We start from the raw sequence: 27,075 nt of genomic DNA, 5'->3' as shown, positions 1-27,075 counted from the left end.
TGCCTTAAGTACAGTTTGAAAAAAGTTGGATCAATTAGTAATCTGTGAATGTTAGAAATATCTTAACAATGTCTCAAAGATGAAAGAGCATATCACAGAATGAAGAAAGGGGGGAAAATTAAATTATATCTGCAGTCATAATGAATCAAAGCCCAGAAGGTGGTCTCCAAATCAGCAGGTTTTGATGAAATATTAAGGAAAATGATTATTGATGAAAAATGAATAGGCTCTTTTTGATTTTAGCAACCTTTAAATCACACCTTGCTAATTAAAATAGCTTCAATGCATCTTTCCATTCCTTGATGGGCATTTAGTAATCCTTAGAAATGGGTGGTTTAATTTGACCATATTTCAGAAAATATATAGAGTTTATCTTAAGCAAACAGACACAGCACAGTCTAAGATGATGTACAAAACCAAATACATTATTAAACCTTCTCTTGCAATTTCCTTTTTCTCTCTCTCTTTTTTTTAACAGTTTATTTGCTAACACAATTACAAAGTAATGACAGGCAGATTCTGCTTATTCCCTTTGCAGCACACAATATCCAGTAATACATGCTACAGCTATTAATGAGCCATGAATTGTCTCAGGAACTAAAGACTGATGCTACTATTTTCTGGCTCCTTTGTTTGCCAGGTCAGAGCACTCTTAGGACAATTATTCCTGCTACCAAGAAGGCCTGTTACTGTGGGTACTGCCACCTCCTGCAAATAAATTTATTTCCCCAAAGATAAGTGGAAATGAGAAGTCTGAGGGATGTCAGTTCTCGTATCCCTTGAAGTTGTAGAGATTCTAACTGCTTTTTAAAATATTGGTAGTAGAAATTCTGCATTCTCTTTTCATCCCAGTTTGTACTGTGTTTGCTTTTAAAGGGAAACCTTGGTATGAGGGAAGGCTGTAATCAAGACTGAATTGTGGCACACAGTAGACATTCAGTTACCAAATGGGATGCAACTCAGGCATGATATGCATTATTGATACAAAACTATACACAAAAATTAAAAAGAAGCAAAATCTCCTCCTTTGCTTTTTCTTTCCTAAATTAAGTCTTATATCACTGTCTAAACTCTGGGCAGATGAAATTATCAATCCATTAGAAATATGTGATCTGTTTACTGTAATAACATTTCACAGAATCACAGAATGGTAGAGGTTGGAAGGGACCTACAGAGACTGAGTCTGACCTCCCTGCCAAAGCAGGGTCACCTAGGGCAGGCTGCACAGGAACATATCCAGGCAGGTTTTGAAAGTCTTCAGAGAAGGAGACTCCACAACCTGTCTGGGCAGCCTGTTCTAGTGCTCTGTCATCCTCACTGTAAAGAAGTGTCTCCTCAGTTGAGGTGGAACCTCCTGTGTTCTAGCTTGTACCTGTTGTTCCTTGTCCTGTCACTGGGCACCACGCAGAAGAGCCTGGAACATTCATCTTGACACCCACTCCTCCGATATTTATAGGTGTAGACAAGATCCCCTCTCAGCCTTCTCTTATCCAGACTAAACAGCCCAATTCCCTCAGTCTTTCCATATAAAAAAGATCATCCATCATATAAAAAAGATTTCTACAAATGCATCAGATTGAAAAGCTATTTAAATGTCACTAGTATTTTTAAATTTAAAAAATTATGGCAAGTAAGTCAGTCTGATGTTAGAACAATATTTTTCAGAAATACATCATCATATCAAATAGGTCATTCAACCTTCTAATGTCTCACACCATAGTGTTTGCGCCTTAAGGAACAAGATTTCAGACACCTTATAAACCACTTCATTAACAATATGCTATGAATTGTAAGGCTGCAGTAACATACACTGTTTCTGAGTGCTGAAGTGGTTTTTAGCTTTCCAGCCAAGAACAAACTGAAATGACATCTTTCAGCAATTTTTCGTTTTCCAGGGTTGCCAGCATGGCACATTCCCTAAGCCCTCATTCAATGAGTTTACAAGATGTTAAAAGGAATTGGCCTCCACCTCCCAAAGCAGAGGTAGTGATGTTACTTTCCTTCTTAAAATATACTGCAGGGGATTCCTCCACACAATTAGACCTCACTGCTTCCGCCAGTGATAAACCCCTTGGACTGTAAGCAGGATGCTTTTTAAGTGACATAAAAAAACCAAGACTGGCCATAAGGATAAACAATGCAGTTAAAAATAGTTTGTCTCATCTCTGAAGGAGTTACCACTTATTAGAAAAGAACAGAACAAAAACCTCTCCGAAGTCCTCCAGCATGAGAACAACATAAATAAATAGCAAATTCATTTTTATTTTTCTTTTCATCCTTTATCCTATGTTAATTTAAAAACCTAACTTCAAATATTATATTTAGTTTTATCAAGCAGAGAGACAGGATTCAGTGAACACACAGCACTCCCTCCAGCTCTGCCTGTGCACTCTTCTCCTATAATCAGACAACCCTAAAATGTAAAGCCCTCAGCTCTTTAAACGCTTGGAAAGGAGAAGCCTGAATCTTTTACCAAAGAGGAACAGATGGGTTGACTGGAGGGACATAAAAGACACAGGAATCATAAATTTGTAGTCTATTTTAGAAAGGGCTACATTCAACAGGAACAACAAATTAAACTGATTAAATTATGGCATTCAAGTGATGCATAACATCAGTTTGTAATCCAAATTTTGGTTAGCAGGACTAGCAAAGAACATATTTTAACAGTTTAGGCTGGTAAAATCAAAGCACTTAATTTAATGAATGGGAGAGGCACTGCTTTTTAGCTTTGTGAACTCAAATATTCCCCATAATCTTCCCAGGATGAAGAAATTCAAATTGTATTGATTGCATTAGTGGAAGATAAAGACAGCTGGTTTTCTGGACTGCAATCTCAAGCCATACAATAACCATTCAATGCCTAAGACATGACCTTTTCTGATTTTTACATCATGGCTTTTTTCTTTTCTTTTTCCTTTATTTTTTTTAATTAAATGCTGCCTTCTACCTTCTGAAAAAGTGTAAAGGTTGTTCTCTTCTTCCCCACCAAGCAACTAAAAGCTGAATTGTTCTATATCTGTGTGCAAATTGCACTAATGTGACAAGAAAAAATACGAGGTATAATTCAGCTACAGTGTATTTAATATCCTAGTATATATTATACTCTTAACTGAATGAAGGTGACAGGTTCTGATCTACCTTTTATGAAAACAGTCTCTGATCATAAGCAATAGTTTCATTAAAAGAACTGAAAACCCCAAACCTGTAGAGATTCTCCTAATTTCCAGCAAAGGAAGCTCGTTTGCAGTCAGTCAGAACAAGGGCACCAGGAGCACGCTGGAGCCGGCCCCACTTCACCCCCTTGGTCTGTAACCCCGAGTGGGAAGTTCACCTCTCTCTTATCTTTCTGTGCATTTTCCCACTGCAGCCCTTTGTAGAGGTACTAACTCAGGCTGCTTTTGTAAAAACAAACAAATAGCTGTCACACTCCAGATTACACAGCAAGCTGACTGGAGGGGAGAGGAAGCAAAACCACCGGGGTCTCAGGGAGGCTGTGGCTGTGGTAAACGGTGACAGACATGGTTCTCACAACAGTATCAGTGCTTGGTATCTATTCAGAAAGAAAAAATAAAAAACAAACCACACACACACACACAAAACCCACAAAAAAACCCCAGGACTTTCAAGTCATTAAAATGAGAAAGCTGAATAGAGTTCACTTTAAGTCTGCCATTTATTCCACCAAAGTGGTAACCCAAACACAGGAGTGCAATTGCATACTTTCACAATAGGGAGCCTACATAAATCCTCATGAATTTATATTAAAACTTGTCTTATATTCTATCAAGATGGAAGAACAAAAGAAAACAAGGGACCTCAGATAATAAAATGGCAATTCTAATAGTGTCTATTGGGTTCTAAATACACAAGTCTATGAGGGACCAAGCTAATTTTTAGGCAGTCCTGGGGGCAAGGATTACTGGCTTATAGGATGAAGGGTAGAGGAACAAAAAGACCCAATGTGTTAGTGCTAAAGTAAAATTAAACCCCATGAAGAGTCTCACAGAGGCTATAACTAATCCTTCTCTGGGTTATCACAGACAGAGGAGTTAAAATACCACAATGACTTCCAAGTATTATTTTCAGTTTTACATGTTAGAGAACTGCAAATAGTTCATTAACCCACTGCTCTCCAGTGGGCTGTCTTGGAAAGTCTGATTATCCCATAATGGTGTATGTGCCATTTTCCAGGCCAGGAAAGTGGGACACTCACTGGAAGATAAGCATTTAAAACCTATTATTATTAATTTCTCAAACATGACTGATTATTTAGGGAGCAGGTCCCTGTTCTGAAATGCTTTCAGCCTAATCAAGTATTTAGGGTCTAATTCATCCACGAGTGGTACCTTCCCCTGGTAGTATGTCATCTGTAGGGCTCTGATGGCAGAGGGTAATAAACAATGAAGAACAAGGGATCCAGGCATAGGAGAATGCTTCCACATCAGCAAAAAGAAGTAAACAGAGGTACAAGGGAAAAGCTTACTCATAATCTTACTCAATCTAGGTTGTTAGCCTTCTGCACAGCTCTGCAGGTTTTAAATGTCATTGATTAGATGGTTTACAGTGCAGTGGCCTTTCCCTTCATGACAGCATTCTTCAAGTCAACCCCCCAGAACCATCAAAAAATCTCTCATTTAAGCAACAAGAAACATTCTAGCATTTACAGGATGCATCGCTGAGTAATAACTCCTATCTCCATCTCTGCTGGGCCTGGCAGTAAGCTGAGATTCCTGTGCATAAATGATCCCACAGACTTAAGAACATTCCCGTGACTGACATTACTAATAAAGAAGTTTAATATAGTTGCACAAGCATCTTGTCTTTTTAACAAATATTTATCCAGGCATGGCAATGTAGCATTGCATAACTTTGGTGACCCATTCTGCTATTGCTAAGAGTTATTTTGCACACACTAGAAAGGCAGGGTCTGCTTATTTCACTTTTTTACATATTCCTGTATTATAGTAGAGTGTTTCCAGTTTCCAGGATTCATTACTTTCATGCCAATTCAAGCACAAAGATATTACCAAATGAATAAAAGTTAACATCTTAATAAAATGTTCTCCCCTGCTTTTTTGAAAAGCAGCAAGCAAAGTATGTGACCTGGTCTTGAAAACAGAGTATTGCCTCTTTCCACTGAACAGATGACAGTTAAAGCAAGTGGGGTTATATTCAGTCCCAAATATTCCTTTGACACAATTTGATTCCACTTCTGATAGAAAAGAAACCAGTTCATAGAGGTCTCTCTTCTAAAATGAGCATTTTTTCTTTTTAATGGCAAAATGCATGCAAAAAGCATATGATTATGGTATTTATGTTTCCATTAAAATGTCCTCAGCAAGCTGGAGGAGTCTAGCCTACTATTTTCAAGCTATTTAGATTTACAGCAGCACAGTGCCTATTTTATTTCAATTATATTTCAGGACAATGCTCTCTTGGTGGGAAATGATTGCAGACTGACAGCCAGTAAATGTCCATTAGGAGTTGTCTTTCTACCTACTGCTCAGCTATGGATGTCAGGTGATCACTATCAAACCCCATTGTATAGCATCATTGTCATCTACATGAGAAACATTGATCACTCATGCAGCTTCTATTCTGTAGGATGCAAAACATAGTGGAGAGATTTTTCAGCTAAGTTAAAAGCCTTATCCACAAGAACCCTGTTCTCAAGATACTTCTTTCTTGCATTGCAAAATAAACATAGATTATACATTCCACTTTGGTTTCACTCCATTAATGCCTAACATATGAAGTGAAAAACTCCTCAGCAGCCTGTCTGTAAGCTAGCAATACACAGGATGGAGCTAACATTGCAAGGGTAGCTGATGTGTATGCAGCTATACTGATCACCAATCACTCCCAGCAGATTTGAATTGCTTATTTATTGCTAGAGCTCCATTTCTTCTGAACCATAAACTCCTCCTCTGTTAAGAAAGACAATCTGCCTTAATTCTCTAGCTTCAAGAACAGAAAAAAACATTTTTTTTAGTGCTACTGGAGAGATTTGCCACGACTAGTGTAACTGGAAATTAAAGTGTTTCAAGATTCACAGGAGCTACTCACATGCATGGATTATGTAAGAAGCCCAAAACAAAGAACCTCTCCTATTTCAACCACATATTTAACAAATAATAGCTACTACTGAAAAAATCAAACACACACACCCCCCCAGATCCCCCAAAATGGATCAATTATTCAACTCTGATGCAACATAAATCAGCATGAAGGCAATTCTGAAACAATTTAGAGTCCTGCAAAGATAACTTTGAGAAAAATTTAGTATTTATAGTTGTGGTTTTTTTAGTAGCCATTGTTAATTAGATGGATAAAGCAAGGCCACTTACACGCATAAAGGTGTGTGAGTCTCCAATGTGTAAGTTAACATTTCTTTCTCCTTTGCTGCATTTTGGCATTATACAATCCACTTTCTGATTTAGAGAAATGGATGGACAAACTACCTAAGGATTAACCATGTTCTTCTTACTGTTTTGTACACATCAAAGCAGGAGAATGAAGCAACAGGCTTGTTTTTGAAGCTGCTTTCAAAAAACTTGGGGAGCCTCTGTCTGACAGCTTGGCAGTAGCACTACAATTGTTGTCCTCATAATATCCTTAGAGTTGCAAAAAAAGGACCAAAATAAAATGGTCCATTATTCTGATGAGCAGTTTGCATACTTGTCCTCCACTTTGTTATCATTCATATGCCACCACACAGTTAAACTCACATCAGTTGGTTTGCATGTGTTGATGAAAATAAGAAGCTGAAGGAATATTAAAGCAAAACAAACCCTGACAAGGCCTCACACACAGAAGCAATAATTCTCTTGCAAGTTAACGAGAAATTTGTCATAAGTGTTCAGCAATGGTATGCAAACTATTATGGGACACTTTGTTATGGGCTTCCTTGTAAGAGACTGTTAAATAACCTTTTGGACGTACTTAAATGTCAGATTTTGTTTGGCACAAGCACGAAACTGTAATAGAAATAACATTTCCCATATAAACAATGCTGCTTTTAATATCAACGTGCTGAAGATTTGAGACAGCCTGGCCATTACCAGCTCCTGGCAGTTCAGCACAAGGGTAACGTGCTGAGAGTGATTTCCCTTCCCATTCACAAAGGCTGCAAGCCACTGCTTCTATTTAGATAACCTCTGAAACGCCCAGAGCAAAGGAAAGGATGGCAGGCAAAAGGGTGAAACACACCCAAAATAACCCTCACTGCAGGTGAACACTAACGTAAACAACACTTTGAGGATGCAGAACTGCAAACAACTATTTCTCCTCAAATTTCTTGTAGCATTTTCAGGGTAAATGCACAGAAGAGGACTCCCTGGAGAAGACGCTTGTGAGGAGGCAGTTGGATGCTTGGTGTAGAAAAGGACATTGTGGGAGAGGTCAAGTGAAAGAGGAAGGTCATGCTACTGGAAAAGAACAGCAAGAAACAAGTTGCAATGCACATGAGATGAGGAGCTAGGTATCCAACAGATGGGGAAACAACAGCTGACAAACAACTCAAGCCCACAAGGCCACAGCTATTTCTTAAAATGATGCTCAGATGAAACTTTCTTAATACAACAGAGATACAGTTTGTAAAACACAGACCAGCCTTGAAAAGATAATTCAGTAGTGATATTGCACAGAGTCAAGCTCTCAGATGTCCTTGACTCTCTTCAAGGACAACTGAAGGCTGCTGTCTCAGAGCTGATGCATCTCCTCTGTGCCCAAAGCAGAGGATGTGCTCTCTCAGTGATGGGCCCAAGGTACAAATATGACACCTGGGACAGTTAAATTTGAGCCTGAGATTAGCGAGTTGCTGCAACGTTCCCCAAAAGGATTCACCAGCTCCACAGTTTGGAGGACAGAGGAAAGCAAACTGCACACACAAGTCACCTTCATGCCTCAGTCCTCCAAACAGGCATCTCAGAGCACATTCATAGCAAGTAATAATCTTTTTCCATCTGAATTACCTATTCCTTCCAGGTGATTCTTGCTGAATGTGTCCCTCCTTTATCACAGGAACAGGGGTAGCTTTTCTTGCCCCAGTTCTAGTTTCCAACTGGCATTTTCTTCCTCTGCTCAATCCCATCATGTGCACTGGGTTTTCCCTTTTTGTCACAGCATGATCCAGCTCAGAAAGACAGGGCTCTCCATGTTCCCGGAACAGCCTGAACGTGCAGAACTACCACACTGCTCTTCAGTCCTACCCATATGATTAACATCAGATTCCCCCAGCACTCTGTTCCCTTCAGCTTTACTCACTCTCTCCAGGCTCTTTTATCAGCAATCACACAGTTAGCTGGGTCACACAGGTCTTCTATTTCACCGTGCCAGGTTTGCATCAAAGAACTTTTTTTGTTGTTGATGTGACATTGATGCCATTCAACTCCGGAATGAAACACTGCCTTTGGTCTAACAAAACAGCCGTTCAGAGGCACCATGTGGCAGCCAAATCCAACCAAGCTATCTCCATTTCCAAAGGCACCACAGTACTGAAGTGTCAGGCATCTGGGCATACCAGCACCAGCCAGTATAAGACTAAGGAATGCAAAATTTCAAGGGCACAGATGAAGCTATCTTACAAAAATATTTTGCTTCCTTCACTGAAATAATGTAGATTTCCACAACATATAAATGATGTTCATTTAATAGGAAAAGTAGACTTTTTACACAGTGCAATAGAACAGTGTGCTTGAGAAAAGCAAAAAGCTGCACTACTGAATTTTAGTAAAAATTTATGCATCACTAAATGCATCTGGGATTTTCTGATTTGTCACGTTAGAGGATATATTTTTACCAATACTATGTAAAGGAACTTTTCAAAACAGCTCTAGTGAAGGTTTAAACACACCAATCTCAATCCCCAGTGAAAAAGAGTTTTAGACAAGTAGTTGTACTCTGAATGGCAACCACTTTCCTTAAGACCAAATACAAATTACTCTGTTACCACCTAGAAGAGAATATGTGAGATGACTGCTGGTCCTCAGGTTCTCAAACAATGTGACTAAAGGCACTAATTTGCTAATTTACCTGGAAGTCAAGTCTTCTTCTGGAAAGAACGGGGTAGAAAACAAAACAACGAGTGGTTTTTCTGTAAGCTAAATTAATAACCTTTGAATGAAGTAACGAGACCTCCTGCACCAGTAGGAATTTAGTGTTAGTTTTTGTAAAGCTGAGAAAACGCAGAGCTGCAAGACCATAAATGTTAGCCAAGAAAACAGATGTATTTTCGTTGTTAAAGCACAAAAAAGCTGTGAATTTTGCCTTTGGTTATTTCTAGTTTGTGTTAGTTTACATGCCTGTTTTAGCTTCAGGTTTTCAAGTGAACTCAAAACTCTCAACAGAAATCGGAATTTTGCCCAGTTCAGCATAAACCAAAGCATGACACAGTTCAGATAATGTAACCACAGGAAGAGCACAAATCATAAGCTACAGCCTGAGAAGATAAAATAACTCAAGAGTCAAGCCTGGACTTTACTCATTTGGTCTATATAAAACCAAAAACCTCAACCTGTTAGATTGAAGTTCAGGACTACAGCAGGACTAGATTCCAGGTATGCTTTCACCCCCTTTTTCTTTAAGAAGAACTTCCCAGAGATTTTGTAAGTGCCTTGAATAGGTTTGAAATGTTGTGGTCAACGGCCGTATCAGTTATAGAGCTCTGATAGACAAACCAGATGACGTTGCAAGTTTGAATTTAATTTGAATGATATCAAACAGTGAGTCTTAAAATTCCAAACCCTCTGAAGAATAAGAAGAAAAGCAGTTGCTCTGTAGGAAGTAACTTTCTCATCCCAGTTTGATTTGCATGAGCTCAGTACTTCTCTACACGTTGGCTTTTAAAAAGCCATTAATAAAAATGCAGTTCTGACTTTCCATTGATGTACAGTCATCCCCCATGACAAAAGCATTACAAGGGCAGATATTGAAAGTGTATTGATTGATGTCTGGTGCCTACCTGTCTACAGGTGAAGACTTTGAATTGCGTGGTTTCTTCACTTGGGCGTAGAGGGCTTCCACGGTCTGCCCGTCCCTGGGGCTCTGCGGCCGGCTGCTGAGCGCTGCAGTGCCGCTGTTTGAAGAAGAGTCATAGGAGGCAATCCCAGAGTACATTGGGTCTGCATCACAGCCAAACATCCGGTTAAAATCCTGGATCTCTGCATAGTCACGTTCCCGAGCTTGCCTCTCTCGAAATTCTCGAGTTTTAGCTTGAATTCTGAAAAATTAAAAGAAGGCTGAAACTAATGTCCCCCCCCCAATTCCTTGAAAGCAGCAGTTAGCAGAGAGTTCAGGTAGCCCATCTTAATGAACATGACAGAAATGCTTCCAGTTTCGGTTTGCCATGGATTTTCTGGTTTACCTTGAATATTGAAGCCTAGATCAAAGCATTGCTACAATCAACACTGCTATTTAGGGAAGAAGTCTGATCATCCACTGTCTTTTGCTCCATTATGAAGTTGTGTATGACTAGCCATAGCTGGTGGCAAGCAGAGTTCACCTGTGGTTTCATGCATCTTAGGATGCCTGCACCTGACCTGTCTGAGAATGGCCTGACACCAGCCATATTGTCTTGTACCCTATTAAAGCAGATCAAAACAGATTGAATGGTTCTAATTACTACATTCAGAGAAGAATTTTAATGTACTTTCTTGGCCCCAATACTACAAAAAACATACTTTTTTTAGAATTAAGAGATTTTTGTAAGGGTAGGACACACATGTACATGTTTATGTATGCATGCATGCAGTAATCAGCAGAAGTAGATTCTTGTATGAATCATTTACAATGTACATGGTTTGTTTAAAATGTAAACAAACTTAATCTGGCATCTCTCAAAAGAAGGCAGTTTCTGCTCAGACACTAATAACACGTGCCCCTTATGCTGACATTACAAATGCAAGGTGATGCTGTGCTGGGGCTTTCTTTCTAGGTGCACTTGTTTAACTGTAAGACAAATTAACCAGATGCCATTTAGGAACATGACAAATGCAAATTGAGCACAGGTCATATTTTTCAAAAGCACACAAAGCCATTACTAAAATTTGATCTGGGCTTCAACGTTCCTTTGGTATTTTAGAAGATTTGATGCATCGCACACACATGCATGGGGAACTGAACCCCCACCCCCCAACACTCCCCAGACCAATGCATTGCTCTGACATATCTGCAAAATGAAGCACTCGGCTGTCGCCTCCCCTCCATTACTAAAATGTGCTTTTTCATCTAATGCAGCCATGGCTACAGTGTGACAACATCTATCTGCTCAGACTACACCTCTGTGTGATTCCGTTACATGACATTTCCAAAGACAGCTTCTTCACCAACTTTTTAAAAGAGCAAGCTACTCAAAGCCTCTGCCTCTTTTGAAACTGAGTCTTGTCTCCTGAAAATCCTTCAACTTCGGTAGCTGATGTTTTTGGAAATGTTGAACTTAGCCCCATTCAAGATCAGACTTTCAAGAAAAAAAAATAATAAAGTAAAAAAAAAAAACAAAAAACAAAAAACAAACCCCAAAAAACAGGGATACACAAAGGGTTGCATTCAGGCTGGAGATAAAGATACCAGAATTGAGGTGCCTGCAGTTGGTGAGGCCACACCAGCTACATGTGCAGGCTCCCTTTACAGTTCAGTAAGTCAGCAGATTCTAGAGGTACACAGCTACACAGAGTTATACACTTATACAGTGTGTGCCAGCATGAAAGGAGTCATTCTACATATTAGGACATTAGGAAGAAATTCTTTGCAGTGAGGGAGGTGAGAGACTGAAAGGGATGCCCAGGGAGGTCACGGGTTCTCCCTCGCTGGAGGTGCTCAAGGCCAGGTTGGAGGAGGCCTTAAGCAACCTGGGCTAGTGGTAGGTGTCCCTGCCCAGGGTTTGGAACTACATGATCTTCAAGGTTCCTTCCAACCTAAACCATTCTATGAATCTATGAAATGACCAGGAAGAAAACACACAGACATATTCTTCAAAAGAACAACAGTGACCAGTGATCTTATGCAATGATATCAGCTTTTTAATTCTGAAGATATATTTTATATAGGAACCTGAACTTAATGCAATGTTGGCCCTCCTCCTTGTGCGTGTGCATGATACAGCCTGAATCATTTGTTAGCATACACTGCATGAAGTATATAGACAGGAAATGCCAGTGCAGACTATAGTGGGAAAGATTAAAATGATTATGTAAGAACACTGTGCAGCACAGCCGAGAACCTGGAATTTGCTCTGTACTTCAGCCCTAATCAGCAATGCTCCCACTGCTGACATCCAGTATTTGAAGAAGCATTTGGCCACAATGCTTCAGCTTCACAATGTGGATTGTATTCCTTCATGACATGGCACATTAAAAACGCATAGGCCTGAAATTCCAGACCAGCTAATTTTTGAGGATTTATGGCCTTCCTATGGATTTTGCTGGGGTTTAACAATAATAATAACAACGTTCAGCATTCACATAACTCTTTTCATCTTCAAAGAATTTTGCAAAATCTGCTCATCAATTTTGTAGTGCTTAAATGAAAGCGAACTTTTAAAAAACACAAAAGCTATCCCCAAGAAGTTTCTAAATCCTTCTCGCTGAAGTGTTAGCACTGAAAATGTCAACAATGTACCGTCGTGCTTTTGAGACTCAAATTATAATGTTGAGTAAAGTATAAACTATCCTCGTGCATTTGTGTGCCATTCAATTCAAAAGCTAATGATAACTGCTTCAAATGACAATATTGTTAGCTGCAGAACTTCCTATAATTGTCAGAAGAGCTTTTCACTGCAAGCTAATCCTGTAATGATAGACATACCCATTGTACAGCAATGCCTACGCATGCGGAATGGTGGTCACAAAAGTAAGGGAAAAGCTCCTGTGCTGCTGTCTCCAGCAAACAGCAGCCAACTCATTTCCTTCTTCAAAAGTCTGTGAACAAGAATCAGCTTAAAGATGAAGGCAACTACTGTTTTAGACACCTAAATTTAGGTGTCGACATATATTTTGGACTCCCAGAAGAGCTGGTCAGTGTTGTCACAGCAGGCAGCAGCCCACAGAGACTAGACAGCAGTTCAGTTGAGCATCTATAATGTGGTTCTTTAGAGGTAAAGCCAAACCCTTCCCCAAGCTCCACCAGCTGTGTTGAGTACCCCTTCCTTGACAATAAAAGGCATTTAGACATGCAGTTTATAAGTAGATACTAAATAATCATATTAATCTGAAAGCTCACTCCCACCCTGAGCCAAGTGTTTACAGTCGCTCTCTCTGAACTAAACTTTTACTTCTTCCAGCAACAGAAAACTCAAATCTGTGGTGCCGGCAGAGCTGTTGTGAGTAAAAGCAAATAACCAAAGTTGGCAGAAGAAAAGGAATCAACCCTAATTTCATGCAGTGTTAGAAGTGAAATCATAAATATATTCCAAATCCCTTGGGAGCTTCAGTCTCCTTTGTGAGGTTTTCTCACATTAGTGATTTGGATTCTTGCAAAAAAAATCACCCACTTATTTTAACTGATGAACACAGCATGGGAAGGATATTCATGGCTAGCATATGACATTTACCACTGTGATGGCAGCAGTGGCCTCCCCTAAGAGCAGAAACAATGTTGGCTGCTGCTTCTGGTGTGCAATGGCTTGGTCAATTCAATTAATCCTCTTCATGCTGCCAGGATTCAGCTATTGCCCAAGTGAAAATCCACCTCCTTGTCTTTTCCACCAAGGCTCACTCATTTACTCACAGCTCCACATATGTGAGATGGCTGACAATGTTTATTAAGGATAGAAACAGCGTTGTATAAGGACAGAAGCTATGTGACAAGCCACTCACCGCTGCCAGTTCTCAGTTCTTCTGCCATCAGACTGGCACATGTTGGGATGGTGGATTGAAAACAGAGAAAAATAATGACACATTTATAAAGCCAGTCAGCCTGCCTAAGTTAGTCAGACTGGATGAACACATTCAGCCCAATTTTTGCCTTTAATAAAGAGGTCAAGGGGTGTGCTGGCCAGCAGCCAAACCTCGTCAAATTTGTCCCCTCCTCCTTTACTAGCAAAAAATACCTCGCAGGCACAGTGTGCCAGCAACTAAGCCAGGTCTTGCTGTTCCTCCTCCCCCTCTCCTCAACTGCCTTCAGGGCTTTAATGGCCCTTTCTGTAATTTTTGGCAATCAAGTCAACATGGGAGTTTGTCTTCTCCTCTATTTTCCTTTGACCTTTGTCTGGATCGAAGCAAAATTTTTCTGACAACTACTCTTCTAATGAGGGTACCTTGATTATAGGCATTACTGTGATTTCTTTCTGAACTGGCATATGACACTTAGCTTTTCTTATCATGATTAGTGCTAGTCAGTTATCACAGCTACAGCCACCTCTCAGCAAAGCCATCTGCTTCCCTGGGAAAATCATTCTACAGGGTCACTGTGGGCAATCAAATATCGTGGGCAAAACCAGCAGTTACTTGTAAACAAGACAGCTTCTCTTCCTCGTTTGCCCCTCCATTTCATTCAAAGCTTTATCATATTAAAAAAAAAAAAAAGTCAGGAAAGACTGCTATGTAAATATAATTTTTAAATTGAAAAGCTGGAGACGAACCTTTTTTGAGTCGTTAAAAGAACAATATTAACAGTTCTGTCCTATCTTCTACATACATGTGGCCATGTGTACATGTGTGGCCAGCTGGCTGAAATATGACTGTTCTTTGAGCTCAAGACACATGAAGACAGACATACAAAATGTGGTCAGTTTGCTATGGATAAGCAGAAGCCTACAGGGACAAAATCAGAAAGGCTAAGGCACAATGTGAAGCAAAAGTAGCAGGGAGCTTTAAAGGTAACAATAAATCACTGCATAATTGCATTAGCAGTAAAAGGAAGAGCAAAGAAAAGGTTGCTCCCCTGTGCAGTAGTGAAGGAACGATATTGACAGATGATGCTGAGGAGACCTAAGGCTTAATGTTTTTTTCCCTTTGCATCTGTCTTCACTGAAATGGTTGATTGCAAGCAGGTGGCCAGTGCAATTGATACTGCCACCAATAACAAAAAGATCTGCAATGTAACAGCAAAAGAAGTTGCTAGAAAGGGGTTAAGTTAAACTAGCTGAACATCATCTGACACAGGTAACTGCCAGTAACCAGGAGAAGTTGCTGAGGACAGCTGAAACACTGAAAAACCAGAAAAAGCCAAACATCCTTCAAAGGAGGATGAGGAGAATTACAGACTCAAGAGTCTAACTTCAAGCCCCTTTCAAATAAACTGGTAAGCATAGAGAAGCTAATGGGACAAGCAGTAGCCACCATGGATTTATCAAGAACAGATGTGGTCAAGTCTGCAGGATTTCCTTCTACAACACAGTAAACAGAGCAGAAACCTTGTGTCCCAGGCTAGGAAAAACAGCTATGGGAGGGATCCAATAGGCTGAAGCAGGCAATTCCTACAAAGCATCCAGGGAGGAGCTCACAGCAGTTCACAGTCACACTAGATCCAGAGAATGGTTTAGGTTGGAAGGGACCTTAGAGATGATCTAGTTCCAACCCCCCTGCCATGGGCAGGGACACCTCCCACTAGAGCAGGTTGCTCAAGACCTCATCCAGCCTGGCCTTGAACAGTTCCAGGGATGAATGGATTGAGACATTTTCTATATGGATCTCTCTCTGAATTTACTAAAAATTTTCATTATTAATTAGGATGGCATTGAGTCCACAGGAAACCCAAAAGAATGAACTTTGGAGGAAATTATTAACATTTCAAACATTCTTGAAATAAAGAGCAGAGTTCAAAATTAGAATTAAACTTCATTAACAGCAACTGGAGGGTAACTTGCATAGTTGGAATAATTAAGCATACCATTTAAAAAAGTAAGGGAAAATTCTGTCAGTTGCTATTTCAGGAACAGGTCTGGAAGTTCTACTGGCTAACAGATATTCACAATTCGGCAATGTGAAGCTGCTGGGGAAAAGAAAAAGACAGAATGGGGGACATAACAGGAAAAGAACAATGTTTCCCATCTCTAATGCAAGTACTATGTATTTAAATTGCAGCAAGAATAATTGAGAACAGATACTGTGGGCAGGGGATTTTTTCAGTGAAAAGGTAGTGGAAAAGACTGCCATAGGAATTTGAAGAGTCTATGTCATTGTAAACTGAAAAAAATGCAGGATGAAACAAATATCTCACAGGAATGGTGTACCCAGGAAATCCTACCTTGGAAGAGTGACATGCTCTCTCCTGTAGATCTACAGTTCTGCATCTACACAGAAATTTCACATACATCTATTTCCAATGTATGATTCTACAACAACTGAGTAATATAACAGGGAAGACACAGAAAAAAAAAAAAGCTGCCCACCACCTTGACATTAAAGAAATAAATCTATACAATCAGACAGTCTTAATTTTCTTTCTCCTTCAACAATCACAGCTTATCTGCCAATTAGAATATGTGAGAGTACTTACTGTCTCTCTGAAGTTCCCCCCTCCTCAAATCCCACATGCAGAAGAGATGCATGAGAATTTCAAAAACCTTTAATGAGCTACAACCCAGGAGGGCTGTAGTTTAAAATGAAAAAATAAAGGAAGAGTGATAAAGGTGGTAAGGTGATTATTTTAAGTGCCCTAGTATCTTCAGAAGAGAACAACATGCTCATTTTTATAAGGAGTTATATTAAAGAAGGCTATTAAAGAAGGCAGCAAAAGACAAATTAGGATGTAAAGAAACTAAAAAATACGGAAGAGAAAGTAAATATTATGCATATAAGCAGGTGAAGTGCAAACCAATTTGAAACCAAGTGACATTGATGAAACTAAGGGAGACATTAGAATAATTTTTTGTAATCTGGTGGAATCTCTCAAGTATTTCATCCCTATTTTCCTCATCCCCTGACATTCTTGATTCATCTTTTGTCTTTCCAAAGTGAAGATGCATCCCCCCTGTCCCCTCAGCACAGTATCTCTAACCTGCTTTCTTTAATCTTGGGAATATATAAATGAAAATTGTTATGTGATTAAAAGAAAAATAAAAATCTGTAAATTACTACCTCATTTACATTTCAGTGGAGCTTTTAGACTACTTTGTAGTTACCAGTCTGCAACATTTTGGGGATAAGGGTATGTCTGCTGTGGTTTTTTAAAGGCTGTGTTTCAATCAATGGTGAATGTATCATGTAGATACACGGTATGGGTCCTCCTGTCTCCAAAACAAATGCTACCAACACTAAAATTTTCTTATTTTCTTGTTTGATCCAGGGGTCAGTGACCCCAGCAGTGGAGGATCATCCAGATGGACAACTGGGATAGTTATCCTGCTGGGAACCATGTTGCATCAAAGGACATCATTCCTGTCTATAAGTAAAATGGAATTCAGTTTTTCTTTTGCATTACAAAACTGACCATAGCAGCTGATCTATACACCTAAGGCAACAGAGCTCTGATCATTAGATTAATATAACTCTAATCTGCTATTTATCTTTTTTGCTGGACTGAAGTAGATTCAGCTGTTACTGAAAGGCAGCTTGGGAGAGCTCCTGCTTCCATCCCTCCTCACTTTAAGAGCACTGCTTTCCTCTCCCACAGGCTCTCTTGGACTATTTCTTCCCCTATTTTTTTTTTTATTTTTATTTTTATTTTTATTTCCAACTGAAGAACAATGCCAGAAAGCAGCACTGGTGGGTAACATCTGAATTCTGCAGATATGTGAGGAGCAGCTGTTCCTGCATGTGCAAGAAACAAATGACAAAAGCATACCATATATCAAATGGTACTATTTATCATACCATATATCAAACCAGTCATTCCCAGATGCTGCAGGCAGTAACTGGAGGCCTGGCTACAACACTATCATCATTTGGTTGAGCTGAGCCTACTCAGCATCTACACTCCTCTGCCTGAAGTCTAGCAACAAAAGTGTATATAAAATTCTGCTGCTAGCTCTATTTCATGTTCATTATTCTGTTTCTAGAGTGCTCTGAATAAAATAGCCTAATATTGAAGCTGGAAAATGAAAAAGTCTTAAGTAACCACAAAAAAAAAACCCAAACCCAACAATGAAAAACCTCACAGCAAAGCAAAGGCTAATGAAAATCTCATATACTGAAGCTCAAAGGAAAAGCAAAAAAACCCCACCAATAAAGAACAGAGCTTCTAAGTCAGTATCTTTGCCCAGGACTCACAAATTAGCACCCGCAACACCTCCAGGATTCACTTCTAAAACCTTGGTAGATCACAGTGCTGACAGCAGCATGGCCAGGAACAGAGCCAGAGTTTTTATGACCCATAAAAAGATCTCTTCTACTAACTGACTACAAAATAAAAGTTTCAGCTGTGGTGTGAAGAGAACCTATCTGCCTGTCACGACTGTATCATTAGATGTCTTTCTGATTAGTCAAACACTTGCTGCTCTGCCTAAGAATCAGAAAAAAGAGTGAGTTTAGCCCTTTATCTTACTGTTAGACTCCTATAGCACAGTCTGGAAAATCTGATGGGTTTTCAGTTCTGTTCAACTCAGCAACAGTAAGTTCAAGAAACTTAGGAATTATGGTAAAACTTTCTAAATTCTCAAATAAGTATTTGCTACAGCAACTTGACCATAATTTATGGGACATCGAGGACACACTACTGCTTCATCCTTGAGTTCCTGGCATTCTAAAGGGAAACACAATGTATCAGTACTCTTACCTGGAATCAGAATTTCTGTGAGAGCACTGAACCCATATAATCTGCAAGATCTGCAAGATCATATCATTAAGACAATGTAAATGATATTTCAAAATATATTGCAAGAGACTTGCCCAGACCTTGCCCAGTACAGTGTCTTGTATCACTATAGAGGAATAGTAGAGAAACCATGCTGTTAGTCTGAAGTCTTAAAACCTCTACACATACAGTATGGATCTAGAGAATCTGAGATGCTTTGTTTAAAAAAACTACCTCAGCAACTATTATTCCACAAAAGCTTCAATTTACATATCTCCCACAGTCAGTATTTTTTATGAAGTGGAACTGGTCCGAAATGTTTTTCCAAAGCTCAATAATTTCATGCTTCGTTTCTGTCTTCTTCCCATACAAAAATTACTGCCATTGATTTGTTTTCACGTCCTGCACACTCATTCATTATGTAAAAAAACCACTGCCAAAAGCAGTGCTACAAATCTCAGTGAAACTCGAATAATCCATCTCAAAATAAGTGAGAATCAGAAACACATTGCTCTGATTTTCTGATTCACAGAGGAATTTTTTTTTCTCTCTCCTTGTGAGCTGGGAAGGGGGTTAAAGTTTTATCAGAAAAGATTTTACATAAGTCACTTGAGAAAATATTTATATTCTGAATGTTTTCAGTAATAACAGATTTAGAGGTAATAGTTCTTGTGAAAGCTGTTAAGTGGCATCAAAATACTGCAGTATTGAAACTAAAGCTGAACGTTTGCATTATTTTAAAGATGCAGATAATGCTTAGGATACGTAAGAAACAACAATCCTCTCCTTATGACAGCATTTTGTCTTTTTTTTTTTTCCTAAAAGTAAGATGAAAGTGCTTGATGAAAATATTTTGCTTGAGGGAGAAAAAAAGTTGGGGTTTTCCAGTAAAAATATTACAGTCTCTCTGGGAAATCTGGACAGACACCAAGAGTGTCCTGCTGTTCAGCCCCCTACTCCATCTGATACTTTAACAGTTCCAGATGGCCTTTACTACAGGATGACCTCCCCTCTATTCTTTTATTATGACCTTTGGGTCACAAATTATCTATAGGATGCTGCTGTCATTCTGTAAGATGCTGTCGTGCTCTTTCATCTAAAGAATAAAGATGCTTAACATTAAAACTCATCTTCGTTAGGCTGACCTTCCAATGATGATCAAAACAGACAGTTATTCCAATCAATGTCATTGCTGGAGAAAATATGTTTCATTTTTTGCAACACTGACATTAAGAAAGCAAGGCATGGCTTTAAATCAGATCACTTTTGCAATTTGACTTGGCTGGAGAGCATAGCATTTAAAATATCACCGATTTTGTTGTAACAGTTCTGAAGAGTTACTTGATTAGTAGGATGCGGTGGGTTTGGGTTTTTTTCAAGTTATTGACGTGGTTTTCATGTAAACTTGGTTGATAGCAGGTAATAAAACTTTATGTAGGTTTTATTAATTATTTGTCTTTCACTGTCATCATAAAAGGAACACACTGAACTTGCATACGAAAATATAATAAATAGCCCCAATGTACTAAATAAAGTGATAAGGTTAATTTCTGTCCTGCTGTCAGTAAATTCATGTTAGCAGTCTCTCGTCAGCTTGACATCAATTAATGATTTTAATTCCAGACTCTTGTCACAGTACTCACCACCCTTTCGTCTAATTAAAATGGATGATGCATGATGAAGGCAAAACACAAGACTCCTGTTCTTCTTGTAACATTTCTATTCATTAATATACTTTTACAACAAAGGGCTTGTGGCTTTGATGGTACTAGAGAAAAATGAAGAGAAGTTTGTTATATGTTGGGGATAGAGACCCTTACACCCTTAGGAAACATTTTACAGAATGACTGAATCCTTCAGGGGGGAAAAAAAAATCAGTGTTATTTTACAAATAACAGAATGTTTCACTCTAAATTTAGGAAAAATCAGTACGTGAACAACACCCACTGAAATCCTAGCCTTGTCTACATTCAGACAATATAAAAAAAAAAAAAAAAAGCTGTCAGCCTATTGATCTCCAAAAGTAACAGCAAAGTGCCAACACAAACGCCTGCTCCAGCTCCCCGAGCAGATCTCTACAAGACCAAGATCCTCGGGCACCTCTCCCACTCCTCCTGCCATACTCGAGCACCAGCATCGCCTCCTGCCTCAGCCACTACCAGCATCTCCCCCTTCCCCGTCAGGATGAAGTATTCCCCCAGCTGCCAGCAAGGCGCTGCGCTTTCCCCGGCTGGGCTTTGCCGCCGGAGTCCCAGCGCAGGGCCGGCCGCGGGCAGGCGCCACAGCTGTGCCCGGAGCTCCCTCTCCCGGCACCGCCGCCCCCGGCTGGTGGCACTTCCACAGACACGGGGAAAGGTAACAGCGGGGTGATGCACAGCCAATTCCTGTGTAACCTGAAGGAACAAAAGGTTGGGTGTTCCGAAACAGAACGGGGAAAAGGAGAGAGGCAGCCAGGCGCTTTCCCAGAGGACAACTGGGCACAGAAGGGAGGAAGCACGGTGCTGCTTTGCTGAGTTAATTGTCCTCCCATGAGTAGAGCAGAGACTGGAGCAGTACAGCTGCTTTTTCAGAGCTCAGGAAGCCTCTGGCTCCAAGAGCTCCCATCTCACTGTTCCACCATCCTCCCAGTGCTTCCACCATTACATCTCTTCCAAAAGTTTTCTCCTTATCTCAAGACTAAGTCTCCCAACACAGGTGTTTAAAGCACCTGATTTTGCATCCATTTCAGCAAAAGTTGAGGAAGAACACAACACAGAATTAAAACACTTTTATGGTAACCCAGAGATTTGTAGAACATTAATAAAGCTCTTAAGTCAGTGCATTAACCAGAGAAAACATCCTGTAGACTGTTCTTTTCAAGAGGAGGAAGTGCCTCTAGAGGCAGATTAAACCAGAAGCACTTTTCCACTGTAGCTGGGCTCACATGGTCTGGAATCACGAGATTACATTAGAATTGCAACTTTCACCTTGTAAGTGTTACCTAGCAGTGAACCACGCTGGATGCAGCTGCATTTCTTGAGTGCCTCATTAAGCAGTATGTTTATTTCATTCCTCTGTTACCTACACTAGCTGGGTACAAAGAGTAAAGTTTGGGTTGGGGAGCACTCAGTTTCACAGAGGCAGTCAGTCCAAGGCTGGAGACAGGGTTAGCATGCATGGACTTGCCAGGCAGGTGTCAAGAACTGCTCGTGCTTGAGCTGAAGAAGGGCAGAACACAGGCAAAGGTTTTTGATTTGCTGAAGATTTATTTTGTAATGAACACAGAGCTGCAGGGGAAAAAACCAAACCAAACAGCCCCACAAAAAAAGAAATCCAAGGAAAAATCCAAGGGTGAAAGAGAGATGATGGTATCAGAACCTGCTACTAGAAGGATGTCTACCTCCAACAAGAGACAGAAGATAAAAGCAGCAGGTTTTCCAAACAGCTGTCTTCACCACTCCTAATAAAGAGAATACTATAGGGTCTTAACCAAGTCAGAAAACATTTCTGACTTGGCAACCAGTTTTCAGGATACCTGTGGACATATTGAGAAAACTCTATTCTAGGAGGCCCTCAAAGACCAGATGTAGAGTTTCTAAAGTGGAAAAGATCTGTTGCCTTCCCAAAACTCAGAGCCAGTAGTACAGCAGAAGGTGACCATCTATATGAAAACTAATTGGGATGCAACACTAATTCTGCTTGGTCACTGACAAAAAGTCGCAAAATCTGTCAAAGGCAGTCCTACATAGCAACACCTGTGTCAGACTGAAGCACCTCTGAAAGCTAAAGATACTCCACACATCTCCAATCTGTAAAATCCAAGACGTTACTCTCAGGAAGATGGGCCAACCACAGGTGCATTAAAAGGCTCTAGAACTGATAGAAGACTTTCTATAACAAACCAAGACAGACCCAGGCTGTTTTCTCAGGCTGAGTGAATGTAGCATCTCAGTGGTACGCAGTTTTAGCAGGCCAGTGATGGATGAGATGACAGCATTGCAAAGAAGGGCTCCAAATTAGCATCTATACAAACCAGCTGTGAGCTGGCAGAGGAATAGAGCTAAGTGAATTCAGGTCTTATTTGACTTCCTCAAGACTCTGCAGCATAGTCACTTTCTTAGGAGACACAAGGCCAAGTTCAGAAAACTTACTGTTCCATTTTGCCTGAATGATTTGCATAGTGTCACTGCTGGGGAGAAGCACCTTGCTAACAGCACACCAGAGCCCACCTGGACTTTTCGCTCAGTGCCTGGCAGACACTCAAGGAAAACACCAACAGACTTCTTATTCTGGACTAAACCAGTGTTACAGCGACATGGGGACACCATCTTAAAGCCTTGGATGAACTATTAATCCAGCATTGAAAGAATTCACAAATAGCAAGTATTTTACCAGCAGTTTTGGCAAGATGGGTGGGTGCTCTCCTCAGGTGACACTCCTAATTGTTCCAGTACTCAATTCATTTAAAGTTGCCTGTATTTTCAACTAGGTCATTTCATTTTCTGTTCCAAATTAAGACTGTCAGTAAACACATACCATTGGCAGCTTCAGAAATATGCTCCTTAATAAGAAATTATTAATACTAATACATTGATAAAAGGCAATTTTATTCATTTTAATCATGGTAAATTGAAGAACTTTAATTTGCTTATTTGTCTTATAATCGATATGAGCACTACTTTTAGGATTTTAAAGAAAATACTATTGTAAGCACAATACTATTAGAATTATAAAGTCTAGGCATAGTAATTCCATAAAATTACGGGCATGATTGATTTTTTAATGGACCGTTCACTTGTTCTCTGACCCCCTAAGGATTTTTGCTCCTAGCCTCTCATACATAGTAAATTCATTAAATCCAACCTATTTCCCCAAAGTATTGCATCATTACAGAGGTAGATGGTATCAAATACCAAGTAAAACAGAGCAAGTTAATTGTACTGCTAGAAACATCGAGGAAGAAAAAAAAACCCAACAGAAACCAAAGTTAAAATAGCAGCCATTATGGACCAACACTGACAGCAATATTTTACTCTGTTTCCTAGTAAGCATTTTGAGGGCTTGTTCAGTTAATTTACAAGAGTATTCTTCATTATTAGCTTGTATCTAACATCATTGTTTTACAGAATCAAAAGGAAACTCTCTGCAACGCAACTGCAAAAATATTTATAGTCTCTATGGACCAAATCAACATCTGAATTTTTCAGAAACATAAGGAAGCACCTCACACATTTGGTTGCTATTTTATTGTCTTTTATTAGTTGTACATGCCACTACCCCAAAGAACTTGCATTCTCTTATAGACATAACACAAAGGAAAGCAAATACACAGATAGGGAAAGAGAGTAACGGGAGGAGGAGAACCCATGTTATGGTAACATCAAGCTGTTAGGAAGCTCTGGCTCATGCATTTTCTGCGGTTTCAGTGAACACATAAAATCGCTTTTATAACACACAAGGAGTGAGATTCCAGGAAAGATTCACATTGGTTAGTGTAACTTGATGGACAGGGATTAGGAATTTGCTCCATGCATAGGGGGCTACAGAAAGAATTTCATAATTCTACCTTGGTACCCAGCGTGACTATTGCAACCTCTCTTACATCACCATATGGACAGTCTATACTCTCATCATTCTTACTGAGAGAGACAGAGAGACACAGAGAGACAAAGAGAGAATGAAGAGAGAGAAAACGTTACTAACTTGAACCTCAAGTCTTTCTTTGAATAAATGTATATGGCTGGTTTACTGGGGACCTAAGGTTACAAAGAAACTCTTCCTGCTGGGCGGGCTTAGGTTCAGCAGTGCATAGCAAGCAATGTACACATGTGGCTAACCTTCCTTCTGTCCTGTGCTGGTTGGAGCAACAGACTTGGCTTTCAATGTCTGCACCCCTGGCATGAGTTTATCCACAGAGTGGCTGGTTTGCTCATGCATACAGGGAAGCTGATTGCACAACCACCCTCCCATTCAGTCACTTATTCCCTTCAGTTGCCTTTAGCATTTAATCTGAAAGCACATTACTCTTAAAAACAGGAACAAATTTAATGACCCTCCTTCTTTTTGTTAAGAAAAGAGAAAATAAAAAACAGACAAGTAAAAACCAACCAAGCACTGTGATTGAGCCATCCTCTGCTGTCAGAATGGATGCAGAAAGACATGTATACATTTTTATATCAATTTATGCTAGTGTATCTGTTAAAGAGTAAAAAATTTCCCATAATGTAATCCAAACAGATGGTCACAAATGATAATGTTTCTGCAGTTTTACAAGTTACTGCTGATCTTCACTCAATAATAAATGTATACTCCTAGCCTCCCTTAACTGTAATGTAAATCACTTAACCCTAAAAGAACTGAAAGCGAACACTTTAGGTTTAGCTGAGGAGACTACACGAGAGTTACTATGGCTCTGCTATTCCAGTGAGTTGTCAGAGTGATGAAACCATCATTTACAAACCTGTGTTCTTACCCACAAGACCAAGGTGCAGAGACAATGGTTAAAGGGATCATTAGGCCTAACTAGTCATACCTGCTGAACGAGGACAACAAAACTGCTCTCTACAGTGCCTGCAGTAATCCTCATTTTATGGCTGAGCTATAGTACAATTTTTAGATAAATCATCACAACTCATAGTTCACTTTCACTGCTAAATGTGTCTGAAACCATTTACCATTCAGCATTCAAACTCTGTAACCCTTTAAAGGTTTTTTCCTTACTGAAGAGATGTCTACTTAAAGGGGTCTTCTCCCCATGCACACCCCCAAATGCTAATTAATTTGCAACCTATGTTTTCCAAGATTTTTTGTCTAAATTGAAGTAAGTGATACCAGAGTCTAGGTCCCAAATATCTAGGTTTACAAGAGACAGGATGAAAAGAAGATTGAAAATATTCAGAAAAGCATATGACATATATTAAATATATATATATTTTTCATAGGTTTTTAATGTTAAAGGAAGCTGACAAATAGAGATACTCACCACTCATTTTTACAATTAGCAATTTAATATACAAATCATTCCATAAACAGACTGCATGACATAAATAGACTGAACTCCAGTGACAAATATACTGGTAAGTATAATCTGTAGGCTTTTTCTAAATATAGCAATGAAAAGAACTAGATATGCAAGGCCTTCAAGAAAAATACAAAACATACTTCATTCTGTATAAATATTTGTTTACTGAAAATGTCAATAAAATCAGTTATAGACTAGATAGAGGAAAACATTTCATTTTACTACTTCAGTCTCCTTAATAAGGAAAGGAGCTCTAGATCTATAAAAGATACTTAATGCAGCCAAAGGAGCTGTTGATACTCATGTCCAAAATAAATCCAGCTTTGTCTCATCATTTAAAGTATATACACATATCAACATTTGGGAAATTTCATCAGTGAAAATTGAACTTCAGTTATTTAATTAAAAAAAAAATAAAACAAACTCTCCTATCAAGGTTTAAGCAAATACTGAAGTCTACCTCTCCTGTTCTTGCTTCATTCGTATTCTCTCCTCTTCTGAAGTAAGAGCTTCCTGCACTTTTATTTTACCAGTTTTCTCACTCTTGTCATCTTTGCGATGTTTGCCAAACCTGTTAATAACACACAAAAAAAAAAATCTAACTTGTGAAATGAACAAAACTCTGTTTTCCTTTTCCTATTACAAAGAAAGCCCTCCCAGAAGGGCTGCTTGGAAACCAGGAAAGGAAAGTGCAAAGATCTCAGAATTTCAGTTTTTAATATTTCAGGCTGCTTTCAGTTTGTTGTTTTGTTTTTGTTTTTGTTTAAATAAATTTTATTTTTATTTCACTCTTCTTAAAAGTTTATAGAATTCCTTACTAAAGAAGAAAACAAAACTATAATGGGACCACATTCCTTTTTTTCTGCCTGGATTTTGGGCTCACTATTCTTAAATACAGTGAAACAATGTTTTAGCAATTACTCAACACTCTCACTGCCAAAGAACACAACCTAAGTTTACATTAAACAAAGGCTTTCATGTATGAACAGCAAGAGCCCCAGCACCAGTTGTCTGACAATTGCCCAGAGCCCAGTACCACCCTTCACACCCACCCCACCAGAGCAGTTTCACCACACAATGGACGCCATCCAAAAATGTAAATTTATTCTTTTCCAACACCAAAGGTTCTTTTTTTTTAAATTTACTACTCATGACTCTTCTCCCCTAAGGGTGTTCCAGGGCAAGGAGGCTTAATGGAGGGCTGAAGATGACTGAGCTGTCCCAGACAGAGCAAGATGCTGCCAACCCAGTGTTTGCCTTCCTCACATCTCCTCTTCCCCTCTATCAGGTACATTTCAAGTATTTTGGGTTTCTTCACTATTTGCATATATTACTGTTTTCTTTTAAACTTCCACTTTGGCACTTTAGATACCCAGTTAATACTAGCATTAATTTGAGTGTAT

General features: G+C 39.4%; 1 protein-coding gene across 8 annotated transcripts in view; it reads right to left on the bottom strand.

Moving 5' to 3' along the window:
- Positions 1-27,075, bottom strand: part of PARD3 (par-3 family cell polarity regulator) — a 415,339-nt gene that overhangs the window by 85,874 nt on the left and 302,390 nt on the right. For 5 of the 8 annotated variants that reach the window (XM_054389981.1, XM_054389980.1, XM_054389982.1 and 2 more), the window contains 2 exons: positions 26,133-26,243; positions 9,965-10,222 (listed from right to left, as the gene is read on the bottom strand). In XM_054389981.1, coding sequence (XP_054245956.1) covers positions 9,965-10,222; positions 26,133-26,243 — 369 coding nt within the window. The remainder of the gene's footprint in view (positions 1-9,964; positions 10,223-26,132; positions 26,244-27,075) is intronic. The other 3 variants (XM_054389984.1, XM_054389985.1, XM_054389987.1) reach the window with 1 other exon arrangement.

This window comes from Indicator indicator, chromosome 20 (assembly GCF_027791375.1).
Source record: "Indicator indicator isolate 239-I01 chromosome 20, UM_Iind_1.1, whole genome shotgun sequence".
NCBI classification, from domain to species: Eukaryota; Metazoa; Chordata; class Aves; order Piciformes; family Indicatoridae; genus Indicator; species Indicator indicator.
This window is presented reverse-complemented; position numbering and strand designations above follow the sequence as displayed.